Below are 26,339 nucleotides of genomic sequence, written 5' to 3'. Positions count from 1 at the left end.
CTCTGCTGCTCTACCATGACCATGACAGTGGTAGTGATAAATTATATTTTCAGAGTGACTCTTGACCGAACAGTCCTGAGACAGAATAGGGTTGTGACAGGCCTTCGCTTCCCTTCAGTACAATTTGTAGCAGTGGTTCTCAAAGTCTGGTCTGGGCCTGGGGACCCCCCAGGGGTCCAGGCGGTCCTCAGCCAAATCAGTTCATATAGCATCAAAAACAGGTTAACCACTTTAACCCTATATACATCAGCTATTGGAAAAACATTTTCAAACACAAATCTTGAATGGGGGTTGGCACAAACGTTTTCTCAGATAGGGGTCCGCGGACAAATGCATATTAAATTGGGGGTCTTTGACATGGAAATCTGTTGAGAACCACTTGTTCGTAGGACTTTTAATAATAATGGTGGAAGGGTTAGTTCCTCACCATTAAGCCCTCATTGTAGCAGCAGTTACATTTCCCCAGGGTGGTGAAGACCACAGCTGGAACCAGCATCTGGAATGAGAAGAAAATAACACTTAAAAAAAGGATTCAGACAATGCCTTTTAAAAAAAGAAATATCCTGCACGTCTGCTCAGTAGAGTTGCTCCATTGCACTGTAAAATCCTGAGTTCTAATTTGACTCTGTACTCGGATTTGACCCACTGTCTTGCTACATTGCAAGTTGCACATACAATACATACAAATACAATATTGCGTATCGTTGCTGTCGGGCAGATTCACAAGCGACGCATTTTGAGCTTGTAGATCTGCTACTTTTGCTACTTTTGTACACGTATTTGATTCCTGAAAAAATCCTAACAGTTTTGGACATATCCACCCGACAGAGACGATATTAGGCTATATATCCACAATATTTTCTCCATGTGTGTGGGATTACAACAAATTAGTTATGGACTCTGCTTCTGCATTAATACATGCCGTCTGATCAGTTCTACTTACTCTTCTGCTTTCCTACTGACATAATTCATAATTAAAGGTTTTATTGATGAAGAATTTCAAGGTTGAACCGTGAAATTCTTGTACTCTGACCTTCCTCAACAGTCTGGAACAGCGCTACTCAACCCGCGGCCCGCGGGCCGCATGCGGCCCGATCGCAGCGTCTTGGCGGCCCCCTCATGGTCCAAAAAAAAAAAAAAAAAAAAAAACTTTTTTTTTTTTTTTTTTTTTTAAGCACAGGATAACAATATACATTTCCGTTCAAATATATGGGTTGCTAAAACATTTTTCAAAAACAAACAGACAGGTGCGTCAATTGTTACAGGTATAATGCATAGTTTTCTATGCATTTCGGGTTTTTGGGGGGGTTTGACCCCCAAATTTTTCCGGCGGCGCGCGCCCAGGATAGGTGTCTGCCACTGGACATACACACAACACAAAATAAACTGGTACAGTGAAAAGAATATGATGTCAAAATGTACATTTTCTTGTGTGTTACAAAATCGAAAAATCCAAAATAGGATCGTAATTTTTATGGCGGCCCCTTGGACTTTTGGTATTTTGCTGAGTGGCCCCTGAGCCATCTTAAGTTGAGTAGCCCTGGTCTGGAATATATATTATGTACTATTTTAGGCCCTGATGTCATCAGTATTATGCTAGGCCTGCCCATTATGCTAGGGTGGGATGGCTCAGGGTAGAGGACAGAGTACAGCAACTTGCAATGGGCCTGGTCTTCAAGATACGCAAGACTACAGAGACACCCATGTACCTGTCAGACTACTTCAATAATGTAAACAAGACCAGGAGACCTGGTTCTGCCAGACCCAGACTTCACATGACGTGTCAGCCTGTGTCTATGCCCATGTATGGACGAAAGGGGGACAGACTTTTATGGCTGGGGCCTAAGGGCCTAAGGACAAAGTGACCAAAACCTGTTTTTTGCCCATGTATGGAGAAAACAGGTACAAAACATGCCCATGTATGGACGAAAGGGGGACAGACTTCTATGGCTGGGGCCTAAGGACAAAGTGACCATGCCCATGTATGGAGAAAACAGGTACAAAGCCTCATGTAAGCCAGACCCCCTGGGTCCGGCAAAGACACACACAGGCACAACACCAGGAGCTCCACTGATCTCGTTCAACCCAGATTTGACACGAACAACATTTCGTTCTACTGCTATGCCACCAAAATGTGGAATGCCCTACCAACACACATCAAAAAGTGTGACTCCTTACCCTCCTTCAAGACCATAAAAGAGCACCTGTCGGTCCCTGTATAAAGTCTAAGCTTAACACCAGAAATTACCCCCCCACCCCCCAACATAAACGTTTTTATTGCTACTAGTGTTGATAATGTCTTGTATATTATTGTATATTATTGTATGTCTTTAAATGTCTCGATGAATTGAATACACAGAACCACAATGGAAACAAACCCTTAGGCCTTTTTGTGTTATCCTTTTAGCACCAATGTATAATCGTACCATGCTGTACTATTTGCAAACTGTTAATAAAGTATTCAATCAATCAATCAAATGGCCCCTTTTGTGCCCATTTATGGAGGTGACTGATTTGTTTGCGCCTGATGCCATGACGACACATAGAGGTTAGACAACACACTTTGGATATATATTTGGCTTTTTATTATGTATATATTTTTTAAAGCTAAATATGAATATGAAAAAGTGTGCAAGCAACTGCACAGAATGTAATCTGTAAAACCGTGCCTAATATCTTTACTAACCAGTTTTCACAATACTGAACAACAACAACCCAGAAACAAAGAGAGAGAGAAAGAGGGAAAACTATGACAATTCTACATCCCATTGTATGAGGGCATTTCCTGTCCTTCTCCTCCTCACATCTCCCCCCCTCTCTCTTTCTCTCCTTCCTCGTCTCCTCTTTCCTGTCTCCTCCTCTCTCCTCTCTGTTTCTCCATCACAGAGGTCAGGGACTCTAAATCACATCCTCACAGAGGGAGGGAAGTTCTCAAGGTTTGACACACAGAAGTACATGCACGGATTCACACACACACACACACACACACACACACACACACACACACACACACACACACACACACACACACACACACACACACACACACACACACACACACACACACACACACACACACACACACACACACACACACACACACACACACACACACACACACACACACACACACACGACACGCACACACAGATCAAAACATCACCACATAAACATCCTGGATGCCCCCCCTAAAGAACTATATCCTTAACGTACAGGAAGACAGAGAGGGAGTGAGTCAGTGTGAAGAGGGACTGAGAGAGCACGGGGTAAAGAGAGACAGAGGAAGGCTGGGAGAGTGAGAAGGAAAGAAAGAGGATGTGAGAGAGAGAGGATGACAGATAACTATAGATAGATTCACCCCAGAGGGTCCAACTTTGCTCTTTGACTGTGAGTGTTCTGCCATTTCCAGAAAGACAGAACTGACAAAAAGAGAAGAAAAACAGCCAGATGAGAGGAGGCAAAGGTCACAAAGACACAGCATGGTGCGCACAGATCCCCAGAATAACCCTGATGACATTTATAACCTTTCCAATCTAAAGTATTTAGCATGTTCTGTAGCCTGATGAATCTTCTGTTTACACTTCGACTGAAGTAAATCTACAGACACAACCAAGGCAGGAATTTCAGGGAGGCCAAGAAAAATGTGCATGTCCTGAGGCCACTGTGGCCTTAATGCCCCAGCTGACTGTACCACTTTCTCCTCTGTCTCTTTCTTGTCAATATGTAGACACCAGTGTCTCTCTCTTGTCATGTAGACACCAGTGTCTCTTTCTTGTCATATAGACACCAGTGTCTTTTGTTGAGATTCTGAATTCTTAACTCCCTGAGTCCCCATCTCTAAACCAATCCAGTAACTTTGATTGGTCCAGGGCTGAGCATGGATACCATCATTTATTTAGTTCACTGCAGATAGTCTACATTCAATTTTAAATCCTCCTTAACCCTTAAAGCCAATTAATTATGGACTAAAATCTTGTTTTATTTGATGGCCTTCCTGACCTGGCATTTGGCCTTTGTGCCCTAAAAAAATGGACAGCACCAAAGGCCAAGTGGCCTTGACCCTAGAATGACAAAATTCCAGGCCTGGACACAACCATGTTTCTAGTCTGGACGGTATAGGCTAGTTTAGTAACCGAATGTATAGCTCCAAAACTAAGTGAACAAACTGGAACAATGGGAGCTGAATTAATGTATCCTCATGGAAATCAGAAAGGCCCAAGTAGTGACCTTTAAAAATAATTAAAGGAATCAATTCAATTCAATCAAAGCAATTTTAACCAGAGCTACTGTGTACATAATCTACAGGAGTTGTATTAACAATCAGCAGAGCGGCAATTGATGCACCTTACAGTATATATTTACTCCATTCATATTAGGGACATTTAACACATCGGGTGCCAAACACGGTCTGAACCGTGTTTGCGCAGAGTAGCGGTCCGGTGCCGAACACGGTCCAGACCGTGAAATATGTCTTTTTGTTTTTTTCGTTTTTCTCCACACGGGCGGGGCTAGAGCAGCTCTGGGAGTACCCATTGTGATCTTGAGAAGGATAGGCCAGATAGATCACCGGAAACAAAAACATGGCTCCCATCCACTTCCTGTCTATTTCCTTCTTTAAAACACCTATATCTCCGAATCTGTTTCCGGTGGGGAAAACCGGTCATGCGCGATGCGCGATCCCCCCCCATTGTAACTCGCGAGTGAAATGTTATCGTTCCAGGCTGTAGCCAGGGTCATCGTGCAACATGAATGGATGTTTTTTTTACATGGATTTGCTCCTCGTGGAGTCTAGAGCTTTAAACAGCAAAGCGCAGTCAATGGGGAGAATGCTGGCACCCAACGTAAGTTGTTATGAAAAAATGCTGGCACCCAATGTGTTAATACCTCTGACCTGTTTTCCTTGTTTTCTTTTTATCTCTATTATTTTCCTCTTTCATGAAAACTGCAAATGATGGGAGCTTTTACAACAAACAATTTCGCCCACATTTTTACACCTGAGCAACCCAAGACTACGTCACCTGTGATGTAGTCTCGCGTAGCCACTAGCCAGACAACTTTTGACGCTATAATCCCCCCCCAGGACCCCTGCCCTGGGGGTCCCCGGACCCCACTTTGAGAACCAATGCTTTAGAGAAAGGCCCTATGTAAATGTACTTAAACAAAACAAAAACAAGTGAAAATGTTGGTGCATAGGGAGTGCTAGAGTAAAGGCCATGGGTCAGTATCGTTAATCCTACAATCTGCCTATCAGATTATGAGATATATTGTGTGCAATAAGAGGAAAGGTCATGGGGGTCACTCAAAATGTTAGGCTACATTCTCCAGGGAGCATGAATGCTCTCAGCAAGTTTCATGGCAAATGCATGTGTCAAAGTCATATTTAGGGTGATATCAGGTTAAGTGGGCGATCACCCTAACTGGCCCAAGACAGGGGTCAGTTCCATTATGTAATAAACATTATTTGTAATACAAATTGTGCTCAAAGATGTCTTTATGTAGGTTATGCTTTCAAGGAACAAATATAAATATTGCCTTTTATTATACAGTGTTTATGTGTCTGCAGTTGTACAAACTATGCAACCCTTCCTTTTGTCTTGGATCTTTTTCATGAACAAATTAATGAACTAATCAAATGAAACATTTTATAGTGTGACACTTAGTACATACAAACGCAGCTCTCGCTACTGTTCAACAAGTCTAATCTGGTCCAGGAAAATACAATATCTCCTCTGTTCTATAAGTAAACCAAGCAGAACGGCTCCTTTCTGCTCAGTCAATGGGTAGTGGGTACAACTATCATACAGTATATAGGGCACATGGATTTAACCATGAATTGACACAACACTCCTTTGTTCACAATGAACAACAGAGACAAACAACTCCCCCAAAAGATGCAATCAATATATTCAATCCACAAACGTGAAATAAAGTGACATTTTTTGATACACATGGTCTATGGCACAAAGCCACAACTAATCATAAATGCACAAAACTGACTTTATTCTTTTATTATTCTTTTTTTTGTAAATTAACACTCAAATCTTGAGTGTTCATTATAGTTCATTCACATTCATTATAGTCTAGTACACTGGGAATTGCATGTGGTCCCTGATCATGCATTTAGAAACATACTGTAGGAAAGAGAAGACTGTCTTTTATTTTTATTACAAATCTTTCCACATGTTGAGAAACTAAATGACCTGGTGACCTATGATGACACATCAATGTTGTAATTTACTTGAAGTGAAGGAATTCCACCGAAAAAGGGAGTTTGAATCTCAAGAAGGAGTAGTGTACCAGATTGCCTGGTTGAGTCATCATTAGGAAATATATATCGCACAACTTGTGTTTGCTCGTGTGTGCTCGGCGCTCATACAATCAGTGTATCAGTTAACAAGAGTTTAATATGGAATATTGGATAAAGTAAGAGAACGGAATTAGGGTAACCGTGAGATAAGAATAGATCAATGGTTCTCTACCTTTTTTGAGCTCTGGACCACTAGCATATTTCAGTTAAATAATGACCAATAAGGGCTTGATATAGCCCATATCCCCACCCAACACAACAGTGGTCCCCAGGTTGATTCTTAGCTAGGGTGGTGGTCCCTGGTTCACAATCAGTTGAAAACCCCTGCTCTAGTACACTCATCAGTCTACTCTAGTACAAGCTGCCCACTGTGCACTAATTGACCCCTGCTGCCTGTCTCAACTTACCACTTGAACCTTACAGAATACTTCATTGACCGGAGTCCCCCAGGGGTCTACTGTATAGGATAGCTCCCTTTTTCCCCTCTACACCAAATGTCTTCACAGAAATACATCTCAAGCTTGTAGATCTGCTATTTTTGCCGAATGTTTGCCCCAGAATAAGCACACTAGGGTTCATGTGGTTAAAATTATTCTATTAGCACTTGTGTCATACAGTATTTCGGTCAAAATGCAGTTCCACGAAATTCTGTTTTACAAAATTTGTATTCCAAAGTCACACTAATCCCTTTCGTAAATAAAGCTAAATAAAACACAACACGTCACTACTGTCTGAAACTATTATGTTAGGGATTCTGGTCCCTGCTCATGCCTGCCTCTATTTCATGCAAATATTTCAAAGATGCATAACTAGATATACAGTATAATACAAATATAACATTTTGCTGTCCATGTAGATAAACATATGCCAAAGTAACCAAAATTCTCAACAAGGAGACACCAAAAATAAGTAACCTAAACTCAAAGGAGATTTCAGCTGAATGGAACATATTGAATTGAAGTCCCTCGTGACAGCACAAGAACTAGCCACTTCAAAACTAGTGAAAATTGTGGAAACGTGCAGTAAAGAGAAGAATCATCTTCGTTCACCAGAGGGACAATTCTAGAATCAGACCTTTTGGGGCACAGCCCCTAAAGGCCACCGGATAACAGTTGCATTAAAATACATTAAAACATGATTATTTCAGCATACCTGAACACTGAACAGCATACATACAACACTTCCTGAGTCCCTGCTGACTCATTAAGGACAATGAAAGTGTCTCAAAACAAAATTGCACTGATGGGAAATGTTTATGCATGTATATTATGAAATTAGCCATGACATTACAGACACAAGGAGATTATAAGTATGATACTATTGATGGTAGGAGGATGGAGGACAGCCTACCACAACTGAAACACAAGATGCTATTAAGTTACAAAACCCAGACAGAAAACCATATATTTGGACATGCCAAACTGTTGAAAACACATCGGTCAGAAGAAAAATAAGCAGCAAACACAAACTTGCCATATTGTCAAAAATAAGTGGAGCACCCCTAAAAACAGTCCTGGCTGGTTTACCAGAACCTTCCCCTTTCAACTGAAACTTCTATAATTAGCTCTAAATATAGAGAGAAGATTAACCACTTGAAGCCCAGCATCCATATTCTGGGGGTAACATTTGCCAGAAATAGCAGATCTACAAGCTCACAACGCGTCACAATGCGACGCACTGTGAGCTTGTAGATCGGGTGTTTTTTGGCGAAGAGATATGGTGTACCGTAGATGGAAAAAAGTGGTCTAAGTACAGTTGTAACTCAGGTCAGTTTTGACTAAGAATAGACGGTTTAAGTGGTTAAAAGACTGGAGTACTTTCTACTCACCAGCAGTCCTCCACCTCCTAGTCCACCAAAGTAATAGATGAATTTGGCCAACTGGCCCTCCTGGATGTAGGTGATCTCTCCCATAGGAAACAGCAGCAGCAGGTTGGCTATGATAGAGCATAAGGCTAGGGGCAGCAGGGCCAGCCCCAGAGACCTCGCGAATCCCACTGAACAGCACATAGCACACCCAAAAACACAACCGCAGGGACCAGAGGAAAGCAAGGGAATGGACAGACGAGAGAGAGCCAGAAAGAGAAGGAGGGGTGGGTCAGGCCAGCTGGAGAGGAAATGAACAAATACTGATGGGGGCCTGTTGAATGTGTGTGTGCATGCGTGTACGTACGTATAAACAGACTCTCCACCCTTACAGAAGGACTTCTGCCATGACGCAAGGCACCTCAGGAGAGCATACACTTAGGCCCATGTGGACACGTACACACACACACAGGAAGGGGTCTGAACAACTCCTGTGGAGAGCTGAGCCAGAGAAATATGACAAATCCCACAAGAACAGAGACCACAGTGTGTGTGTGTGTGTGTGTGTCCAACATTCTGGACAAAAGAACTAAGCTCCCTCAGAAATACTGTGTCTCATTAATGCTAACTTCACAGCATCTCAATTCCACTTCTAAATGGAAATCATTTTGCCTAGCCCCCCCCCCCCCGCACGCACGCACGCACGCACGCACGCACGCACGCACGCACGCACGCACACACACACACACACACACACACACACACACACACACACACACACACACACACACACACACACACACACACACACACACACACACACACACACACACACACACACACACACACACACACACACACACACACACAGAATATGTAAACACAATGGCCGTAGTGCAGTGAAATCTTATAATACAATTAAGAAAACTTAGCAACAATAGTAATTCATTAAAGTGAAAAAGTGTATCAAGTGTGTACAGTCTGTAATTGTAGACCATTTCTAAAATAACCTTATTTGTGTGCAAAAAAAATAAAAAAATAAAAAAAAGAAAAAACAGTATGAACGTACCGGTATACAATTTACTGAGGTATGATATATAACTATGCATTATGTTGCAGTCAGGGGAAAAGTATCCAGAAAAACAAATGCATGATATAATGGCAGAAGAAACTAGCAACCGGGAAATACAGAAAATAAAGTACTGTATGTGCATGCAGCAGAAGGGTGGCCAAATAAATGTATACAGTACATAGTGCAGGAGATGTGCAAGAGATTTCAACATTTAAAAAAAGAAAGACAAAAAAACACCAAATGTGTGCTCTGTTGTGAGCAGAATGAAGACAGTTGACCTGGCAGTTTGGTCCTTGTTCAGGGCTATGTGTCAGTACTGTGACTCTATGTCCCTTCTCGCTGACTCTCTCGATCAACATGATAACTCAGCAACTCTATCTAGGTCCTACATGGGCAACTGGCGGCCCGGGCGCCACATGCGGCCCCCACCTTCACTTAATGCGGCCCACAGGTTAATATCGGAATACTGATATATTATTGATTTCAGCTGTTCCAATTCCCAACATGCAAACATGACCTGCTTTAATTGCTTCAGTCTATATTAGTAACTTAATGACTAGTATTAAAATTCTATTGTCTTTTTTATGTCCAATGTTTCTGTATTTAAGTTCTTACAATTAATATAAGTATAACTAAATGCATTTGAAATTAAATAAAAATGTTACTTTTCAGGATTCCAATTCCATTTTGCTACTTTTGTGTGACATAGAATGGCAAAAAAAAAGGAAATACAGAGAGACAGTATGTAATGTGGCCCTCTGGAGTGAGTGTGGAAATATAGTGGCCCTCTCCATCATCAAAGTTGCCCACCCCTGATCTAGGTCAACAGGTCATAACAACTTCTACTGGATGTATGACCTCTTTATTTGGACCCTGCATGATGTGTCAGAGGCTGAGCTATATTTATAGTGAGTGAGTGAGTGAGTGAGTGAGTGAGTGAGTGAGTGAGTGAGTGAGTGTGTGCGTGTGTGCGTGCGTGTGTGTGCGTGTGTGTGTGTGTGTGTGTGTGTGTGTATGTGAGGGGTTTCATAATTGTAATGAGTTTTATAATCCAGCTGGAATGCAGCAGATCCAGATCAACTGGACTGTAATCTGGAGTTGACAGCTACGAGGCACACTAAGAAATTCCATTAAGGAGCTCATTTAACAAGCAGTAGACCCAATTAACGTAGCTTATAAAAGACAGAGTATGTGAGTGTTTGGGTGGACAGAACACATAGCACATGGCACTGGAAGGATCGGGGCAAGTAAGGAGATCAACAGCAAACAACATGCACTTCATCTTGCTGTTTCTACTTCAACAATTTGCCACTGCTGCTGCTCTGCAACAGCAGACATACAAACCAACAAAATACATGTCTGGGAACCTAAAAACAGTCTATTTTACGGGCTACTGAATGGACTTCAAATGAATGGAAATCGATGGATGAGTAACATTACTACTATAACATGACTAGCCTACAATGTTCACTTGCATACAATCGGCCTTACAATACAGGGACCCTGGAATCTTTTGGTAAAATAACATTTATGCACAGTAATTTTGGCCTTTTTTTCCCTGTCTTCTTCATAACCCACCTCTGCTACCTGACACCATGTTTGAGCGATCTATACTGGTTTTCACATTTATTTCCATTCCATCTTCATATCTATCCGTTGCCTCTCCTCTATTCTGTGCTCTTCCATTTCTTTTTGTTTTCAGCTCAGGCAGCATGATGTGGTCAGGGACAGCAAGGCGTGTCCCTGCTACTAAAAATACATTTGCCGATAACACACACCGCCCAGTGTCACACATGCATAGGTGCAAAGGGATACACATACAACACCCGCCATAATATCACACACCCATACATCCATACACAGAATGTCCACAGAGCACAATATGAATAACAAAGGTGCATGATGGCATACCCATACTCTAACCAACATGGTTCTCTCTCTCTCTCTCTCTCTCTCTCTCTCTCTCTCTCTCTCTCTCTCTCTCACACACACTCTCTCTCACACATGAGGGTTAAACCAAACTGCTTGAACATGTGTTGAAAATCCAGCGAGTAATGATTATTTTAATTATGGAGAGAGGGACCTCCTGCTTCAATAGACATACATGGTGGGGCATACATTAGGAGACACGGCTCGCCTTCCACAATATGGTGGCTGCGATGATGCATCGGTCCAATGAACAGCAGCGGACAATGAGCTATCTAGTTTATTTACTATGGGGCTCTCAGGTTGATGACTCAGACAGAAAGCAGGAAGTCCCTCAATGACCTACTTCCTGCTGCTTAAGTTGACATCAGCCTGATATACCAAGACAAGAATGGCAAGACTCACCATCTCCGGTTTACTTCCCATACGTATCTGCGTGGAGTAGGTGACCACCTTTTTGAGACCGGAAGCAGGTTGTAGTCTATTCATTCCAATGGAAGAGTGAACGTGAACACAACTTCTGAACCATTCTTTAGCCTAATGGTCACTGAACTAAATATTGGACCCGATCCCGTCACAAGCCACACAAGATTCACAAGTTTTTCATACTAAAACGGCTTTTTTCAAAGAGACAAATCAGGAGAAAATCTACTTTATTATCAACCTTTCTCTTTCCCAGCAACACACTCTCGCGGGAGTAAACATAGGACGTTCGCGAGATTTGCCATCAGACGCCGGCAAACATGTTTTGTTTTTATTATTTAAGTTTGTTGCATAATCTTGCCCTTTAGGTACCCTTTACTTAGCCTGGTGGGCTAATTAAGAGCAAATTTAACTATAAGACAACAATAATGTTATAATAGTCTAATAATTTCCTTTACAGTGACAACCAAATGTGTGTCTGATGTGTTTTTGTATTGTCTCGTATACATTTATTTTATCACATTATGCTGCTGTGACACCTCAATTTCCCTTCAGGGTAATTAATAAAGTATCTCATCTCATCACACCTGTCGTCCATCTCAAAAGCTGTTTTCTGTATTTCAACATCAATTAAAAAAAAGATTCATGAAAATAAAAATTATAGAATTATAGAAAACCACAGTGACAGACAACCATCATTCAATGATGTTTGAGAATAATAAGAATCTACCATGAGTTGGACAATGGACAATATTTGGTAGAATTAATTTTGTTTAATAATATACACAAAAATAATTATCTATGGTATTCTTTGAAGTTGGCAATGAAAATAACAATCAATCTTAAGAAAGAATGTGAATCTAACACTGCTGGATTTCTCCAAAAATCAATTTTAATTCAATTCTACTGCATTCATTTTTCTTCATAAAATAATATGCAATCAACCTGTCGTCTAACCTGAGATAATTGAAGGAGGCATACAAAACACTGGCAGCAGGAGTTGTGTATTTCTGACAAACAACAGACCAAGTGTAAACAGTTGCTACATATTTCTCTACTCCACTGCACCCCTAAATTACAGTACTTTTCACTCTAGCACCTTATAGTTATGTCAATTTTTACCTTTGACATTTAGCTTAACAGTAAGCTATAGAATATCCCCTACTTTAACTATTTGTACCATTATAATTATTACAATTTATGTCATTATCATACTATATCAGCGTTTCCCAAACAGTGGGTCACGATTAAATTTTAAAGATTATTTCAAAAGATTTAAAAACAAAAATAAAACTAAATGGATTAAAAAAAGTAAGAGGTAGTGAAAATAGCAGATCTACAAGCTCACAGCATGTCGCATTGTGACGTGTTGTGAGCCTGTAGATCAGATATTTTCACTAGTTTGGGTCCCGGGGAGACATCACATTTCTCTTTTGGGTCTCGAGCTAAAACGTTTGGGAACCACTGCACTATATGACCGAAGATGTGATCTAAACGTGTAAGGCAGCGTTGGAATGCTAAACAGTTTGCAGTACTTAATGAAGTGACTTTGGACTTGAAGCTTAAGTTTAGAGGATGAAGGATCAGAAGCACATGGATGGGTGGCTCATGGTTATAAACAACTTCACAGAACACAGGTTGGCACAATATGGGAAAACCCTAGACATGTTTTCCAGCAAAACAGGAATTCCCAGGAGAACTCTTCAGAGTCTTCACTGAGACACAGTTTCATAGCTAGTAGTCACAGATGATAAGCCAATGGTTCTCAAACCTTTTAATTTCAAGGACCCCAGAATGGTGTCCAGATTATGGGTCCATTTGGTTCAATTTGTACACGCTCAGAGGTACAGACCTGTAAGGGTCTATTTGGTTCCTAACGATCAATCATTTAGCTGGGGACCCCTTGACACTCCTCCAAGGAGCCCAGCTGGTCTAGTGCCCCATTGCACACCCGTCTGCTCTGGGATCTGACCCTGCCCACAGCACTCTGGTTGGATGATCGGCTTGACGGACAGATGGGTTCCACCAATCCCCCACAGTGATGATCTGACCCCGCCCAAACCGATACCTTTCATGTCCTGGGAGTATATGAATGAATGAAAGAATAATGAATAAATGAGTGAGGGTCTACGGATGACATCACACTTTTCTGTCATCTTGACAAATACGTTTGACTTGCACACTGGGTGTTATGACACCAAAATCAATGTTTATATGCTTTGTTTTGTTTTATCCCTATTTGCTGTGCTTCACTTGACATAATGTATGCAGTATCTGCCCCCAAAATCACAAAGAAAAAGTGGTTAGCTGTCATGGTATTTAAAAAATGTCCCCCTGGGGAAAAGGGGGGGAAATGGGGGAAGAATTTTGATGATGCAGCTTGCACCGACCATGCCACTGACGTATATCTGCCATGATCATGTCATGTGTTAAGTTGGCTCCTTTCATTTCTGGATAGATGGATAAATGGGTGACTTTGTGTCAAACCAGGCCATAATCACCCACAGCTTTCATGTTCATCATCAGAAACTGGAAAATTCTGATTTTAAATTTGACATTAATTATTTCAAATAATAGAATATTCCATTTATTAAAATATCTTCCAGTTATCAACGATCAGGCAAAATTTCAATACTAAAAACTAAAATACCACTTTCGTAGATCATAAAATAGTTAAAAAATAATGGCTTCTAGTACCAGTAATAATAAATTATGGAAGGTATGGAAGGTATGGAATAGTCTAACCCCATCCCTCAAAAAATGCAGTTCGCTGGGCTCATTTAAAACAGCCCTAAAAACTCATCTTTCTGGAGGCCATAAGAGGAGGTAGTACCAGTTTCCCGGTAGACAGACGACCCCCCTCCCCTTTTTTTTGTATATATTTTTTATTTTTATTTGCTTTTTTTTTGTACATAGTGGTATTTTTTCTCTGTATTTTTATGTTGATTTTTGAACTGTTTGGTTGCTACTATATATGTCTATGAAATTAATTCAAGGACCCCAACGGAAACAAGTCCGCAAGGACTTTTTTGGTCGGACCTTTTAGACAAAAGTATTATAAATGTTGTTTTACATTCTTTTGCCTAATAAAAATTTCAATCAATCAATCAATCAATTAATTTCAATCAATCAATTACCTGAGACTGGCCAATTGACACGGTGTCCCCGCCTCCTCAGCTCCTCAGCAACCTTTTGGTCCACACCATCCTCCAGATTGACCAACACCTGATCAGCTACGCAAGCAGTAGTGGACAATCAGTCAGACTCTAATAACCAAATTGTGTCTCTAATACAAAAGTTGTGACTGTCTGCATCACAGCAGGACAACATTCAAAGTGTGTGTGTGTGTGTGTGTGTGTGTGTGTGTGTGTGTGTGTGTGTGTGTGTGTGTGTGTGTGTGTGTGTGTGTGTGTGTGTGTGTGTGTGTGTATACCTGAGGGGTCAAAGTGTACATAGACTCTTGGTGCATCAAGAGCTTCTTGAGGGTTCATCCCAAACTCCAGCATGTTAAGCAACACCTGTATATATAAAAAACAGCTATTAAAACCTTCAATCAAAAGATAAATCCCAACCCATTACGTGTAATAAAGTAAAATAAAATAAACAATGTTCAGCAGCAAATCACAGAGCAAGATTCTCCACCGGGTTATTTTATTCAGGGGTTGAGGATCGCGCACGAGGCGCCCCCGAGCGAGCCGCAAGGCGAGTGAGTGGCGGCGCCAAGCAGCCGATGGCCACCCCGTCAACTCCACATTAAAATCTGTCACAGAGATGGTCTCTGTCGTCCAAACACAGACGTGAGACTGCTTAGACTGCGCAGTGAAGCTTGAGGGGCCAATCGCAACACACTTAACCCCTAACTGCCCCACCCCCCTTATTGTGCTTGAATAGCATATTATATTATGGACATATGTGTGTGTGTGTGTGTGTGTGTGTGTGTGTGTGTGTGTGTGTGTGTGTGTGTGTGTGTGTGTGTGTGTGTGTGTGTGTGTGTGTGTGTGTGTGTGTGTGTGTGTACCCTACTACCTGCACATGTCCCTGTGGCTGCATGAAACCTCCCATAACCCCCAGCGCAGCGAGGAGGCGGGGTTTTTGTGATTTGGGGACGGAGTCGGTAAGGAGGGCGGCCATAATGGTATGGTATGGACGCTTCCCGCCAGCAATACAGTTGCTGTGGTTACGACGCAAATTGAAGTTGTTACCGCGATTCTGCAAGAGAGAAGGAGAGAAAGGCAGTCAGAGAGATAAAGATGAGAGACAGTAATGATACAGTCAGTGGTGAGAGATATTGTAAAGTCTTTGTTTTAATTATTTAATTATGTCATTTGATTTCTCTAGCAGCAGTATTATCGTTCTCCCTCGTTAGCCCAAATAATGCTACTGGAGAATGAATTAATGTATAGTACACACGTGCATACACACACACACACACACACACTCACACAAAAACGTTCTCTCTCAGACCTGTAGTGAGAACCCACAGTTGTATGGGACCAGACCGGTTCCAAAGCTCATGTAGATACTGTTAACGAATGAACATGCATTTCCTTGGCTGTCGATCACACAGAAATACACTGTGTCACTTCCTGTCACCAAACCAGGCTCCACCCCCTCCATGGCCCTGTCAAAATAGAAAGACAGACAGAGACTACTGTATCCACACATTATTGACCTCAATTCTCACCAAGTTTACAGAATGATTTGAATGTTTTACCTTGGCCTTTGTTTAATCAAACAAATGTGTGTAACAGTATCGGTTTTGTATCATGTACACATGACCTATCAATTTTGATCATATGAGTGACAGCTTTATCTCTACTTTAAAAATAAATGTAAAGCCCGCACACAAACGAACTCCACTTGCCAATTACAAAACTTGTTATAAATATGGTACAGATATCAAAGAACCAGTTTGAAGCCACTGTAAAAGCAACATTAAGGTAGGGATGGGTTGAGTTTAGGAGAAGGATTGGACTGGGATTAGGTGTTGTTGTTTTCCATGTGTATGCATTGCAATATAGGTTACAGAAATCCCAGAAATCCGTCTAAGGTGATTATACTTTAACAAGAACAGAACTGAGAGTACAAATGTATGTGTGTGCATGAGTCGGCTTGCATATGAGAGCAACAGTGTTTTATAGTTTTATGTCTGTGTGTGTTTGTTTTTCACCCGAACAGCACAAGTTCAAAGTCTACGGTAATAGCCCCTGAATAAACTCATTGTTGCCAAAACAAACACATACACACAAGTACAGCCACATGCACATTACAGACACACACATAGTGGGACAAGGACACAGCAGGCAGACAGGTTGGGTGGGACAAGGCATCAAAGGCCGGATATGGAAGGTAAGAGGGTAGAAAAGCGTCAATAATCCTATCTTCTTGAGCAAGCAGAGACATTCTGTCAACCCTCTCTCTCACACACACACACACACACACACACACACACACACACACACACACACACACACACACACACACACACACACACACACACACACACACACACACACACACACACACACACACACACACCTATCCATGTTGATTCCCTTGGCTCGTTGGCAGCTGTAGTCCTTATCCAATAGATTTTCCAGAGGGATGGTCACATGATCTGGGTCGCTAAGGTTATGCCGTGTGTCTGTGGTTCCCAGACGGATAGCTTCAACCAGGACATGGATGTAATCAGAGCTGTTGTGGCCTAGAGCTTTGTGTGCACACAGACACACATGCACACACACATTATTTTTGTTAATTATATATTATTAATATTTTGTCAATTTCTCACTATTTGTCATTGTCTATGTTTCAAGAAAGGTCTAATTCTAACTACATATGACTAGATCAAAACCATGTTGGATGGCAGGAACATCTTCACTTATTCTCTCAAAAGTGAAGCAGTTGATAAGTCGATTATATGATGTCTTGGATACATTTCATTTCGCGTTACTTATTTGAAAAGGCACAAATTATCTAGTTTTCCACCCTGTGAGAAAAATACTATGGCATTTAACTTTCTGCAGATGTTTCTGCTTTGGTAGCCTATGGTAATGACATTGACCAATGTCAATTTTCACCTTCAACACACACACACACACACACACACACACACACACACACACACACACACACACACACACACACACACACACACACACACACACACACACACAAATATTTCAATATTTTGTCACATTCTCTTGACGACCCTTGATATTTTTCTTTGAGATATTTTTTTATGTTGTCATTACCTTTAAGTGGGAAATTCTCCAGGATGTTAAGCATCAAGAGGGCAGCCATTCCCTGACTGTTAGGAGGTGGCTCCCACAGACGTACGCCCTGAATCCACGAGACAATGAGTCACATTCGTATTCTTGCCTTTAGCTCCAACTTCTGGAAGTTAAGAGCATTGGAATGTGGCTGTGTGTTAAGCACCATACCTTATACTCTACGCTGATGGGTGTCATCATTTCACTGTCATGACCTCTGAGGTCGTCCAGCGTCATGACTCCTCCATTCTGGCCGATGACATCAACAATGGCCTGGGCCACTCTGCCCTGGTAGAAAGCTGTCTTACCACGCTCACCCAGCTCCTGTCGACACATCCATTCGTCAACTAATTAATTAATAGTAGTACAAAGCTGTATTACTATTATTATGGCAACTTCACGTGTATCGGTTTCGGAAGAGACGTCCTCGTCTACACTCTCCCTAACGAACCAACCAGTAGGGGTCAGCAGCGACAACGGACTACAGTACAAGGGAAATTGGGTAATTGGCAGAATGACTAAATTGGGAGAAAGGGGGGTTAAAAGTAAATGAACAACTAATGGATAAATCCACAGTATTAAGGTAGAACCAGCCTGGTTTACCATGCTGTCCCAGCTCCTGGGGACACAGCAGTTGATAATATGCATTTCTTGTTGGCTGGTTAGTGGTTTGGTTTTCTACCCATTTATTTTGTCTGCTGGTTCTACAGGTGAAGATATTATTAAAGGTATATTATCAAATTTGTGACCAAATGTTGTTGAAAAGGAGAATTTAAGCATTTGTTTGCTCCGCTATTATATATGACGACAGAAGCAGGGCAATGTGGAAGATGATATTTTAATGATTTGATAGCAGGTCAAAGTGTAATGGAATGCTACGATGGCACAGAAATGTGGTGTACATCAGTCCAAGGAACACATTCACGTGACAAAGAGGGTGTGTAGGTGGGAGACTGTAGAGTCATGGCCGAGGAATGGCCTTATGGTGCCATGGAAACCATCCATCAATATAAGCCTAAGGTCACCACTATTGTTTCATTGTTTCTAGAAAGCGTGTGTGTGTGTGTGTGTGTGTGTGTGTGTGTGTGTGTGTGTGTGTGTGTGTGTGTGTGTGTGTGTGTGTGTGTGTGTGTGTGTGTGTGTGTGTGTGTGTGTGTGTGTGTGTGTGTGTGTGTGTGTGTGTGTGTGTGTGTGTGTGTTGGTGGAGGAGGAGGGGGTTGCATGGATAGACTAATGCCTAAGCTTGTTAGTGCCAGTCAAGTAAAGGTGCGCCTCAATCAATACTTGGCAGATCAATGTTGAGTACACATTCACCTACATAACCTGGTAGTGACAGAAATAATGATCTTACGCGTCTGCCCGCATGCGTGCACACACAAACACAGTGGTCATAGACACACACACACAAACGTTCCATTGAAGCCTCTCGGACAGGAAAGCAGAGAATGAGCATAGCTCTAAATATCACTATGACGACATTCAAACATACAGTACAGTGACTACACTGGACAGAGAGAGGAGTGTCACACTAACGCAGGGCCGGATTAACCCTTTACGGTTGTCAGGGCTACGGACAAAGTTGTGACGGGTGCTGCCGACGCATTTCTGCACCTATTTAGCACTATTTCAGCAGCCCCCAGACCCGTATTGTGGCCCTGGGTTTGGTTCCCCCCGAGCTTGGTGACCTGGTCTGCAGCCCCTAAAGCCGTGCATTAAGCCATGCCTGCATTCTAGTGTCTCCCTGTGATAATTCACCCCAAAAAATATATTTTTTTAATCGATTAGTCAACCCAGAGACTTGAATTCATGGATTATTTCTTTTTTTTGTCGCAGTTCTAAGCCAATAATTTGATGACCAGCGGACCGGTAGGCAGCGGTTCCGGTAGGAGACACAAAGGAGACTCTTTGTGTCTCCTACCGGAACCACTGCCGGTCATCAAATTATTGGTTTAGGAATGCGACAAAAACAAAAAAATATCCATGAATTCAAGTCTCCATGGGGTAGCCTCGGAAACCCATGCCTTTTTTTTTGTTTCAAAAGAAAAAAAGGTTAGGACCTTGTTATCTCCTAACCAATCAGAGTGCAGAGGGGCGTCGCTCTAAATTTGGTGACGTCAGCCTGCTCCGTGCACAGGCCGGGGGGGGGGGGGGGAGGGACATAGATTGGTGAAGCAATAGGAAGCGCCGCAGGAATCCCTGCGGCTGGGTTTGGATCCGCCCTTCAAGACCATCGATTGGGCTTGTTCTTTGACTTTCAGTCTACCATGGGGTGACTAATCTATAGAAAGAAAGTCATTTTGGGGGTGAACTATCCCTTTAAGGCTGGTCTAAACACTGTTTCAAGGAATTCTCAACAGTCATAGCATTGAGCTCATCTTTCCTGCTTTTCTTAGTCTTAGATTTAAACCATTTTTCTTCTACTGCAGCTTTACCTCTATTCCCACACTGTTTCTCCTTTACTCACTTTTCTCTTTTCCGTTTTTTGTTCCTCCCCTTCCTTCTCCTCACTTCAGTCTCCAATAGGGGGACGATATGGGTACCTCACGATACGATATATATCACGATATTAGGCCCACGATAACAATATATATCACGATATTCGACGATGTTCGATATATTGCGATATCACGATATTCGATATATATTGCAAGAAATTTCACCAACGATATATCACGATATCTGAAAATATCGATATATTGCAATATCACGATATATTGCATGAAAATTCACCAACGATATATCACGATAGTCCTTGTATTCAATTCATAAACACATAAAATAGCACCAAACAGTTCAAAATCATCATTACACAAATACAGAGTAGGAAAAAAAACGTATCACAAAAAAAATATCGATATTTTTCGGCAGTATATCGATTATTTATCGCGGGAGAAAGTATCGCGATATATCGATATATCGATATATCGTCCCACCCCTAGTCTCCAATGGTCCCACCCACATCTCCCTCTGTGCTTCTCATTTTTATGTTCTCTCTCATCCGACCATTCCCTCACTTATCTTTTCATTTATTATTATGAGCTGTTCATTTTCTCCCATATTTAATCATTATGCAATTTCCCCCTGGAAGTCGCCTTGTTGAAATAAACCTGCCTTGCCTCTTCCTAGCAGTTACGTTTCTAAGAAGTCAACAAGTCAGCGAGCTGACATGTGACTTGAATTCTGGTCCCAGTATTGGTCCTTTAAATTAAATACATAATATTGACCGTTCCATTGGAGTCATGAAATGTTTTGTTTTTAAGACTTTCAAGGATTACCTTCAGGGTGTGCGCCAGGGCAGGGTTTCTGAATACTTGTCCATGACTTGGCGCCTGGCCATTAATCAGCAGGTCTTCTCCCAGTTCCTTCCCAGCACGCCGCAGGGCAGCAACGCCCAGAGCCCAGTGATGAGCCGCTACCTCGTGGACGGGAAACCCCACCTCTGCCAGTTCCACCGCCCCACTCAACACATCCTGCAGGGAGAGCTGGGGAAACAGGAAGAGGAAACACACATCACACATGACCTCATAGGAAGCCTGACTGAGCGCCCGGGAAGTGTGTCAGTTTGACAGTAAACGTGGATATTAAGACACCAAGATGAGGCGAGACTTTTCCTTGCTCCTTAACACTCTTAGGTGAACAAACTAAGATCAGTCAGGACACTGTCGTTGAGATATACTGTGTACATTAAATGTTACAAATTTTATTTGTATTTGTCAGTGTGGCTCTGCTCCTGTGATGCCAGAACAAATCAGTGTAAACATGACACAGACTTGATTCTGAGTGCACGAAAGCACCATAGGACAGAACTTAATGATCATAGACATATGAAAATAATGATCATACTGAGTCACATTATTTAAATCCCAACTGCTAATACAGGAGGAGGTTGAACGCTGATGAACTGGGAGTGGTGATAAATAGCAGGCAAAACAATGTGTGAGTGTAAGAGGAAGCTGTAAGAGTGAGCACCAGTCTGTTTAAATGGGCCGCATATAGGAGTTGTTCAGCTTAAGTCATGATCGTCAGTGGTAGAAAGGTATATGGACAACAACTTCCGTGCCTGCCTGAACTATTGCGATGCTTAATTTCTTTTACTGCAATTTAAGAGAAAAGGGGTGACAAATCCAATGAGCTACTCCGGTATTTATAGGCTTGGTCTTTTCAACATCAACATTATTACCGTTTAAAAACAAGCCTAGGCTGAAATTTTACCTGGATCAGACATCTGTGAACATAGTAGGATGATGTGGATTGTGGAGCATAGAATACTAAATGCTGATGTTGATGTTGATGTTACTGTTACTGTGTTTGTGTGCATGTGGCTGAATGTTGCATAAAATACAGACCTTCTGTATAGTGCAAGTACATATACACAAGGGCACAAGCATACAAAGAGGTACACTAATCAACAAAAACACCTTGCAATACCTTCTGACTGCCAAACAGTCGTACAGTATCACACCAGCAAGCAGGTGCTCCTGGTACTGTGATGTTTAAGGCATCGAATGATGGGGGAGGGGCCTCAGCACTGTAACCACGCCCCTCCAGGAAGTCCAGCGTCTGGGCTCTAGGGGAACGCCCACTGAGAAAGATGGGGCAGGGTGGAGGTGAGAATGGAAGTCAGAGAGAGAGAGATCGGCTTAATCCCACTCAAGCAATTTCATTCCCCTCGCCCTTCCACTCTTAGGGAATACAGATCTGTTGTTCTCGCATCACAGTGTCGGTTCAATCCATAGATATGCAGGGCCCTGTTTCACGAAAGCGGAATTAAATTATCCTGGTTTAAAAGGCAAATCCAGGTTTGACAAGCCTGCGCTGTTCAGCCTGGTTTATTCAGTTCCACGAACGCCAAGTCGGGCTGAGAAGGAGCGGCTTTGTCGAGCCAGGATCGTTAAACCAGGCTGAATGTGCGTTCACGTAGGCCTATAAAAGACCATGAAAGTCGATAGCAGAATCCTTGAACTTGACCAATCATGGAGCGCCAATCAAAACCAGAGCGCCGTCCTTCTCTGTGGCTGAACAGCAGCACTGCAGCAGCTCATGGAATCATACAAATGTATAATAAGCAAGAACGGAAACACGGCCGCAATAAATATAGATCCAGGGAGAAAGCGTGGCAAAGTATTGCCGACAAATTAAATGCACAAGTTGTCCAAAATTTTCTAATTTCTAATTTCTAAAATCAAAGATCTACAAGTGAAAAGCTTGCCTTTTGGCGGCCGGGGGTCCCCGGTCCACGGGGGTCAACAGGGGTCCGGGGGTCAATGGGGGTCCGGGGTACACGGGCAGTCGGGGGTACACAGGGGGCCGGGGGTCCGGGGGTACACAGGGGTCCGGGGGCCACGGGGGGCTGGGGATCCCCGTGGACCGCCATAAGATTGCTAAAAAAAAAATCGGGCTTGTAGATCTTCGATTTTTGCATAAGAATTGAATAAGTGTGGAAAAACTCATTGGTTTACGATTGGAGTCATTGGACTAACAGCTATTTCACAACTTGAAGAACAAGGCACTGGATTAATAAAGCTTGGCTGTTAGCCTGGTCCGGACCAGGCTAACTTCACAGCTAAATTGCCATGGTAACTAAGGTAGAATTGCTTCAATTTTCTTTTGTGAAACCGAGTCATGGATAAACATATCCAGGTTTACTGCATGGCTAAGTTAATCTGCCGAGATAACTCAGCTTTCGTGAAACCGATTCATGGCTGATTTCGTGAAACAGGCCCCAGGTCAAGTTCATTATAATGCAACCTTAGAGTGATCAAATCTGCTTACTTCAAACCTAAATATCACCAATAATAACGCAATGAAATGTGAATGCCTTCTGTCTCGTCATTTCATATTTGCATGTGCAGAGTGGCAAGATGGAGAAGTCAATCAAAGAAAAAAAGAAAAGAAAAGAAAAGAAAAGAAAAATAATACAGACTGGGCTCCAGTTTGCTTCGTCTGTTGATATTTTGACCAGCAGGTAGTGTGTAACTAACATGGTCTCGCTGAATGAAAAAAGTGATCGAAAAAACACGGCCCCCTCACGTATTAGGAGGGCAGGGTGAGTCAGCAGAACCAAGGACGGGTGTTTTTGATGAATCTAACAGGTTAGAAATTGAGTTTGAGGTTATAATGGGTTTGTATAGGAAGGGGGCGTGTCTGATAAAATGATGATCAAATATCTAAATACTAAAATATCAAGCAACTTAAAAACGGTCTGGGGGGCTCACAAAAGCCTGAGTAGACGATAAAATTACCCAAAGTTTTTTTTTAAGTGAAATAACCCTTTAAGGCTGTCTTAGTTCAGTTTGTTGGAAAACCCTCTACTGCCTTACACAAGTTGATACTCATTTCTCATGACAAAGTCTAAAATGTCATTGAGTGTACAGTCATTTGGTGTGAGGGGTGAGGGTTTGGACAAAAAGCAAGTGGGGTGCAGTCAGATGGAATTAAAGACACTGGCACGCACGCACGCACACAAATAGTTTCATACAATGTACCAGACAAACCCATTGTTGGAAAATAGACTAAATATGATAGGAACAAACAGACAAAGAGAGAGTCTCTCTACCTGCCATTAATTCCAGCAATCTCTCCGGTGTTTCCATTGTAAAACAGGCAGAAGGCATCTCCACCTGGACCAGTGCTGAATGGCTCAGTTACAGACAATGCTGCTGCTATGGCAATCGCTGCGTCTGCTGCATTCCCACCACGCTTTAAGACGTCTGGGGCCACACACACACACACACACACACACACACACACACACACACACACACACACACACACACACACACACACACACACACACAACATGAATATTAATCAGTCAATATCAGTCACTGTTAATCATTCAATATCAGTCACTGTTAATCATTACTAGGACACACATGAACTTTCCACAGAGATACAGCCAGTGTTAGTACATAGCCTTGTTACAAATTCAACTATCCCATACATACACTGTACATGATACAACTCGTATTCTGCAGCAGGGTGGGTGATGGCTGATTTAAGTCAGACTCAAGCAGCCATTCATTACCCACATTACATACGTCCCCCTCCAGAATCCTTCACAATTAATAGTAAAGACAGACAACAAGGCCCTATACAACATTAACTTCACTGTCTGTCTCTCTCGCACGCACGCACAGTGTGAGAAAACAAAAGATACTTTACATTGTCAAAGCAAAAGTGGAAGGGAACAGTCAAAACAGAATCATGTATGAACAATGAAAAGGGAATAAAGAAAGAAATGTGTAAAGCGACCTGTGTTGCGACTTGGAAAACTTGTTTACACAACCATAAAAATTGAGCATTTGCTGTCACATTGTGTCAGAGGTAACAAGATAGGTGGGCACTAGTAGGGACATCTGGGCACGTTGATGTCAAATTGGCTGTTTTGTCCAAAATGTAAAAAAAAAAAAAAAAAAAAAAAAATGGTCTAAAGTAAAGTATAGTATACATGATTAGAACATGCACAAACATTCGACAATTAAGGTCTAATGTTTCTACAATTGCTACAAATTGCAATAAAACCTGTCGTCATTTTGGGGCATCAACAAGAAGTTGAAGGATAACATTAAGTCTGATAATGATGTACCATGCATGTTCACATCATGAATGCTTTAGTTTACTTAAGCGACTTAATTAAATATATATATATATATTTTACATTTTGGACAAAATAGCCAATTTTACATCGATGCCCAGATGTCCCTAGTGCCCACCTATCCTATCCGTGTCAGAAATAGACTAGATAGTAACTATATAATATATAAACGTAGGTGTCTCTCTCTCTGTCTCTCTCACCCAGTCCGATGCTGGTAGCCAGAGACTGACTGGACGCCGCACAGCCATGTAAACATATAACAGGTGAACGACGAGAGGAGAACATCAACTCTGCATATGCATCCATTATTGTCCCCAGCCCAGATGAATGATACTAGCTAGCCCTAAACCCCGAGCATAAACCGTTATGACTCCCTGTCTAACATTAATTAAACTCCGTTCTAACGTGTCCAAAGTCCATCTATAAGTGGCAAGTCAACCCCGCAGAAGCCTAACAGAGTTACTAACTACATTCCTCAACTGCTGCGCCTGTGATCGCTTCTCTGTTATTAACACATCGTGTATGGGTAGCGTTGTTGTTGATGTTAACATGTTTCTTTCTTTCACCGTGACCCTGGTCAAACGACACTGCACGACTGGAATAAACATGCAACAACCATAGAGTTCACAACAACACAACAACGTTGCTCCTGCGTGCTTGATGCATCGAGGTATAAGCATAGATATATATAAAGGCTAGATGGCTCAAGGGGACGGCGCAAGCGTAGCTCAACCGCGGCCATCTTGAAACAGTCATTCATAACATTATGTCTATGGTGCATATACTTTGAAATAACCATAGCGTGCTCAATTTTCATCCGATTTTCAAACGGTTTGGTGTGTTGTAAACACCAAAGATGTAGTTATGACACTGCATACTTATAATTATAATCATGTTTTTTTTTATTTTTATAATTTTATAATTTTATAATTTTATTA

At 41.9% G+C, this 26,339-nt stretch overlaps 2 protein-coding genes across 3 annotated transcripts in view; both read right to left on the bottom strand.

Moving 5' to 3' along the window:
• Positions 1–8,368, bottom strand: part of tm4sf18 (transmembrane 4 L six family member 18) — a 12,044-nt gene extending 3,676 nt beyond the window's left edge. The window contains exons 1-2 of the mRNA XM_080430624.1: positions 8,136–8,368; positions 428–496 (exon numbers count right to left, since the gene is read on the bottom strand). Of these exons, the coding sequence (XP_080286750.1) occupies positions 428–496; positions 8,136–8,315 (249 nt within the window). The 5' untranslated portion in view covers positions 8,316–8,368. The remainder of the gene's footprint in view (positions 1–427; positions 497–8,135) is intronic.
• A 3,720-nt stretch (positions 8,369–12,088) lies between these two features.
• LOC308087122 (glutathione hydrolase-like YwrD proenzyme) lies at positions 12,089–26,023 on the bottom strand. 2 transcript variants are annotated; one of them, XM_080430826.1, is made up of 12 exons: positions 25,602–26,023; positions 24,361–24,514; positions 22,233–22,386; positions 21,080–21,286; positions 17,976–18,128; positions 17,787–17,874; positions 17,071–17,242; positions 15,997–16,153; positions 15,559–15,741; positions 14,966–15,050; positions 14,670–14,765; positions 12,089–13,610 (listed from the first exon to the last, which is right to left on the bottom strand). In XM_080430826.1, the coding sequence occupies exons 1-12, from the start codon at positions 25,705–25,707 to the stop codon at positions 13,465–13,467; spliced, it is 1,701 nt and encodes a 566-aa protein (XP_080286952.1). In that variant the 5' UTR covers positions 25,708–26,023; the 3' UTR covers positions 12,089–13,464. The 2 variants fall into 2 exon arrangements, 1 of the variants encoding a protein (XP_080286952.1); XR_013933281.1 differs by lacking the exon at positions 12,089–13,610 and having other exon boundaries at positions 15,551–15,741.
• Between the last annotated feature and the right edge of the window lie 316 nt (positions 26,024–26,339).

This window comes from Gymnoscopelus braueri, assembly GCF_963280865.1.
Source record: "Gymnoscopelus braueri genome assembly, chromosome: 6".
Lineage (NCBI taxonomy): Eukaryota > Metazoa > Chordata > Actinopteri > Myctophiformes > Myctophidae > Gymnoscopelus > Gymnoscopelus braueri.
The sequence above is the reverse complement of the archived record's forward strand: the minus strand, read 5'-3'. Positions and strand labels throughout refer to the sequence as shown.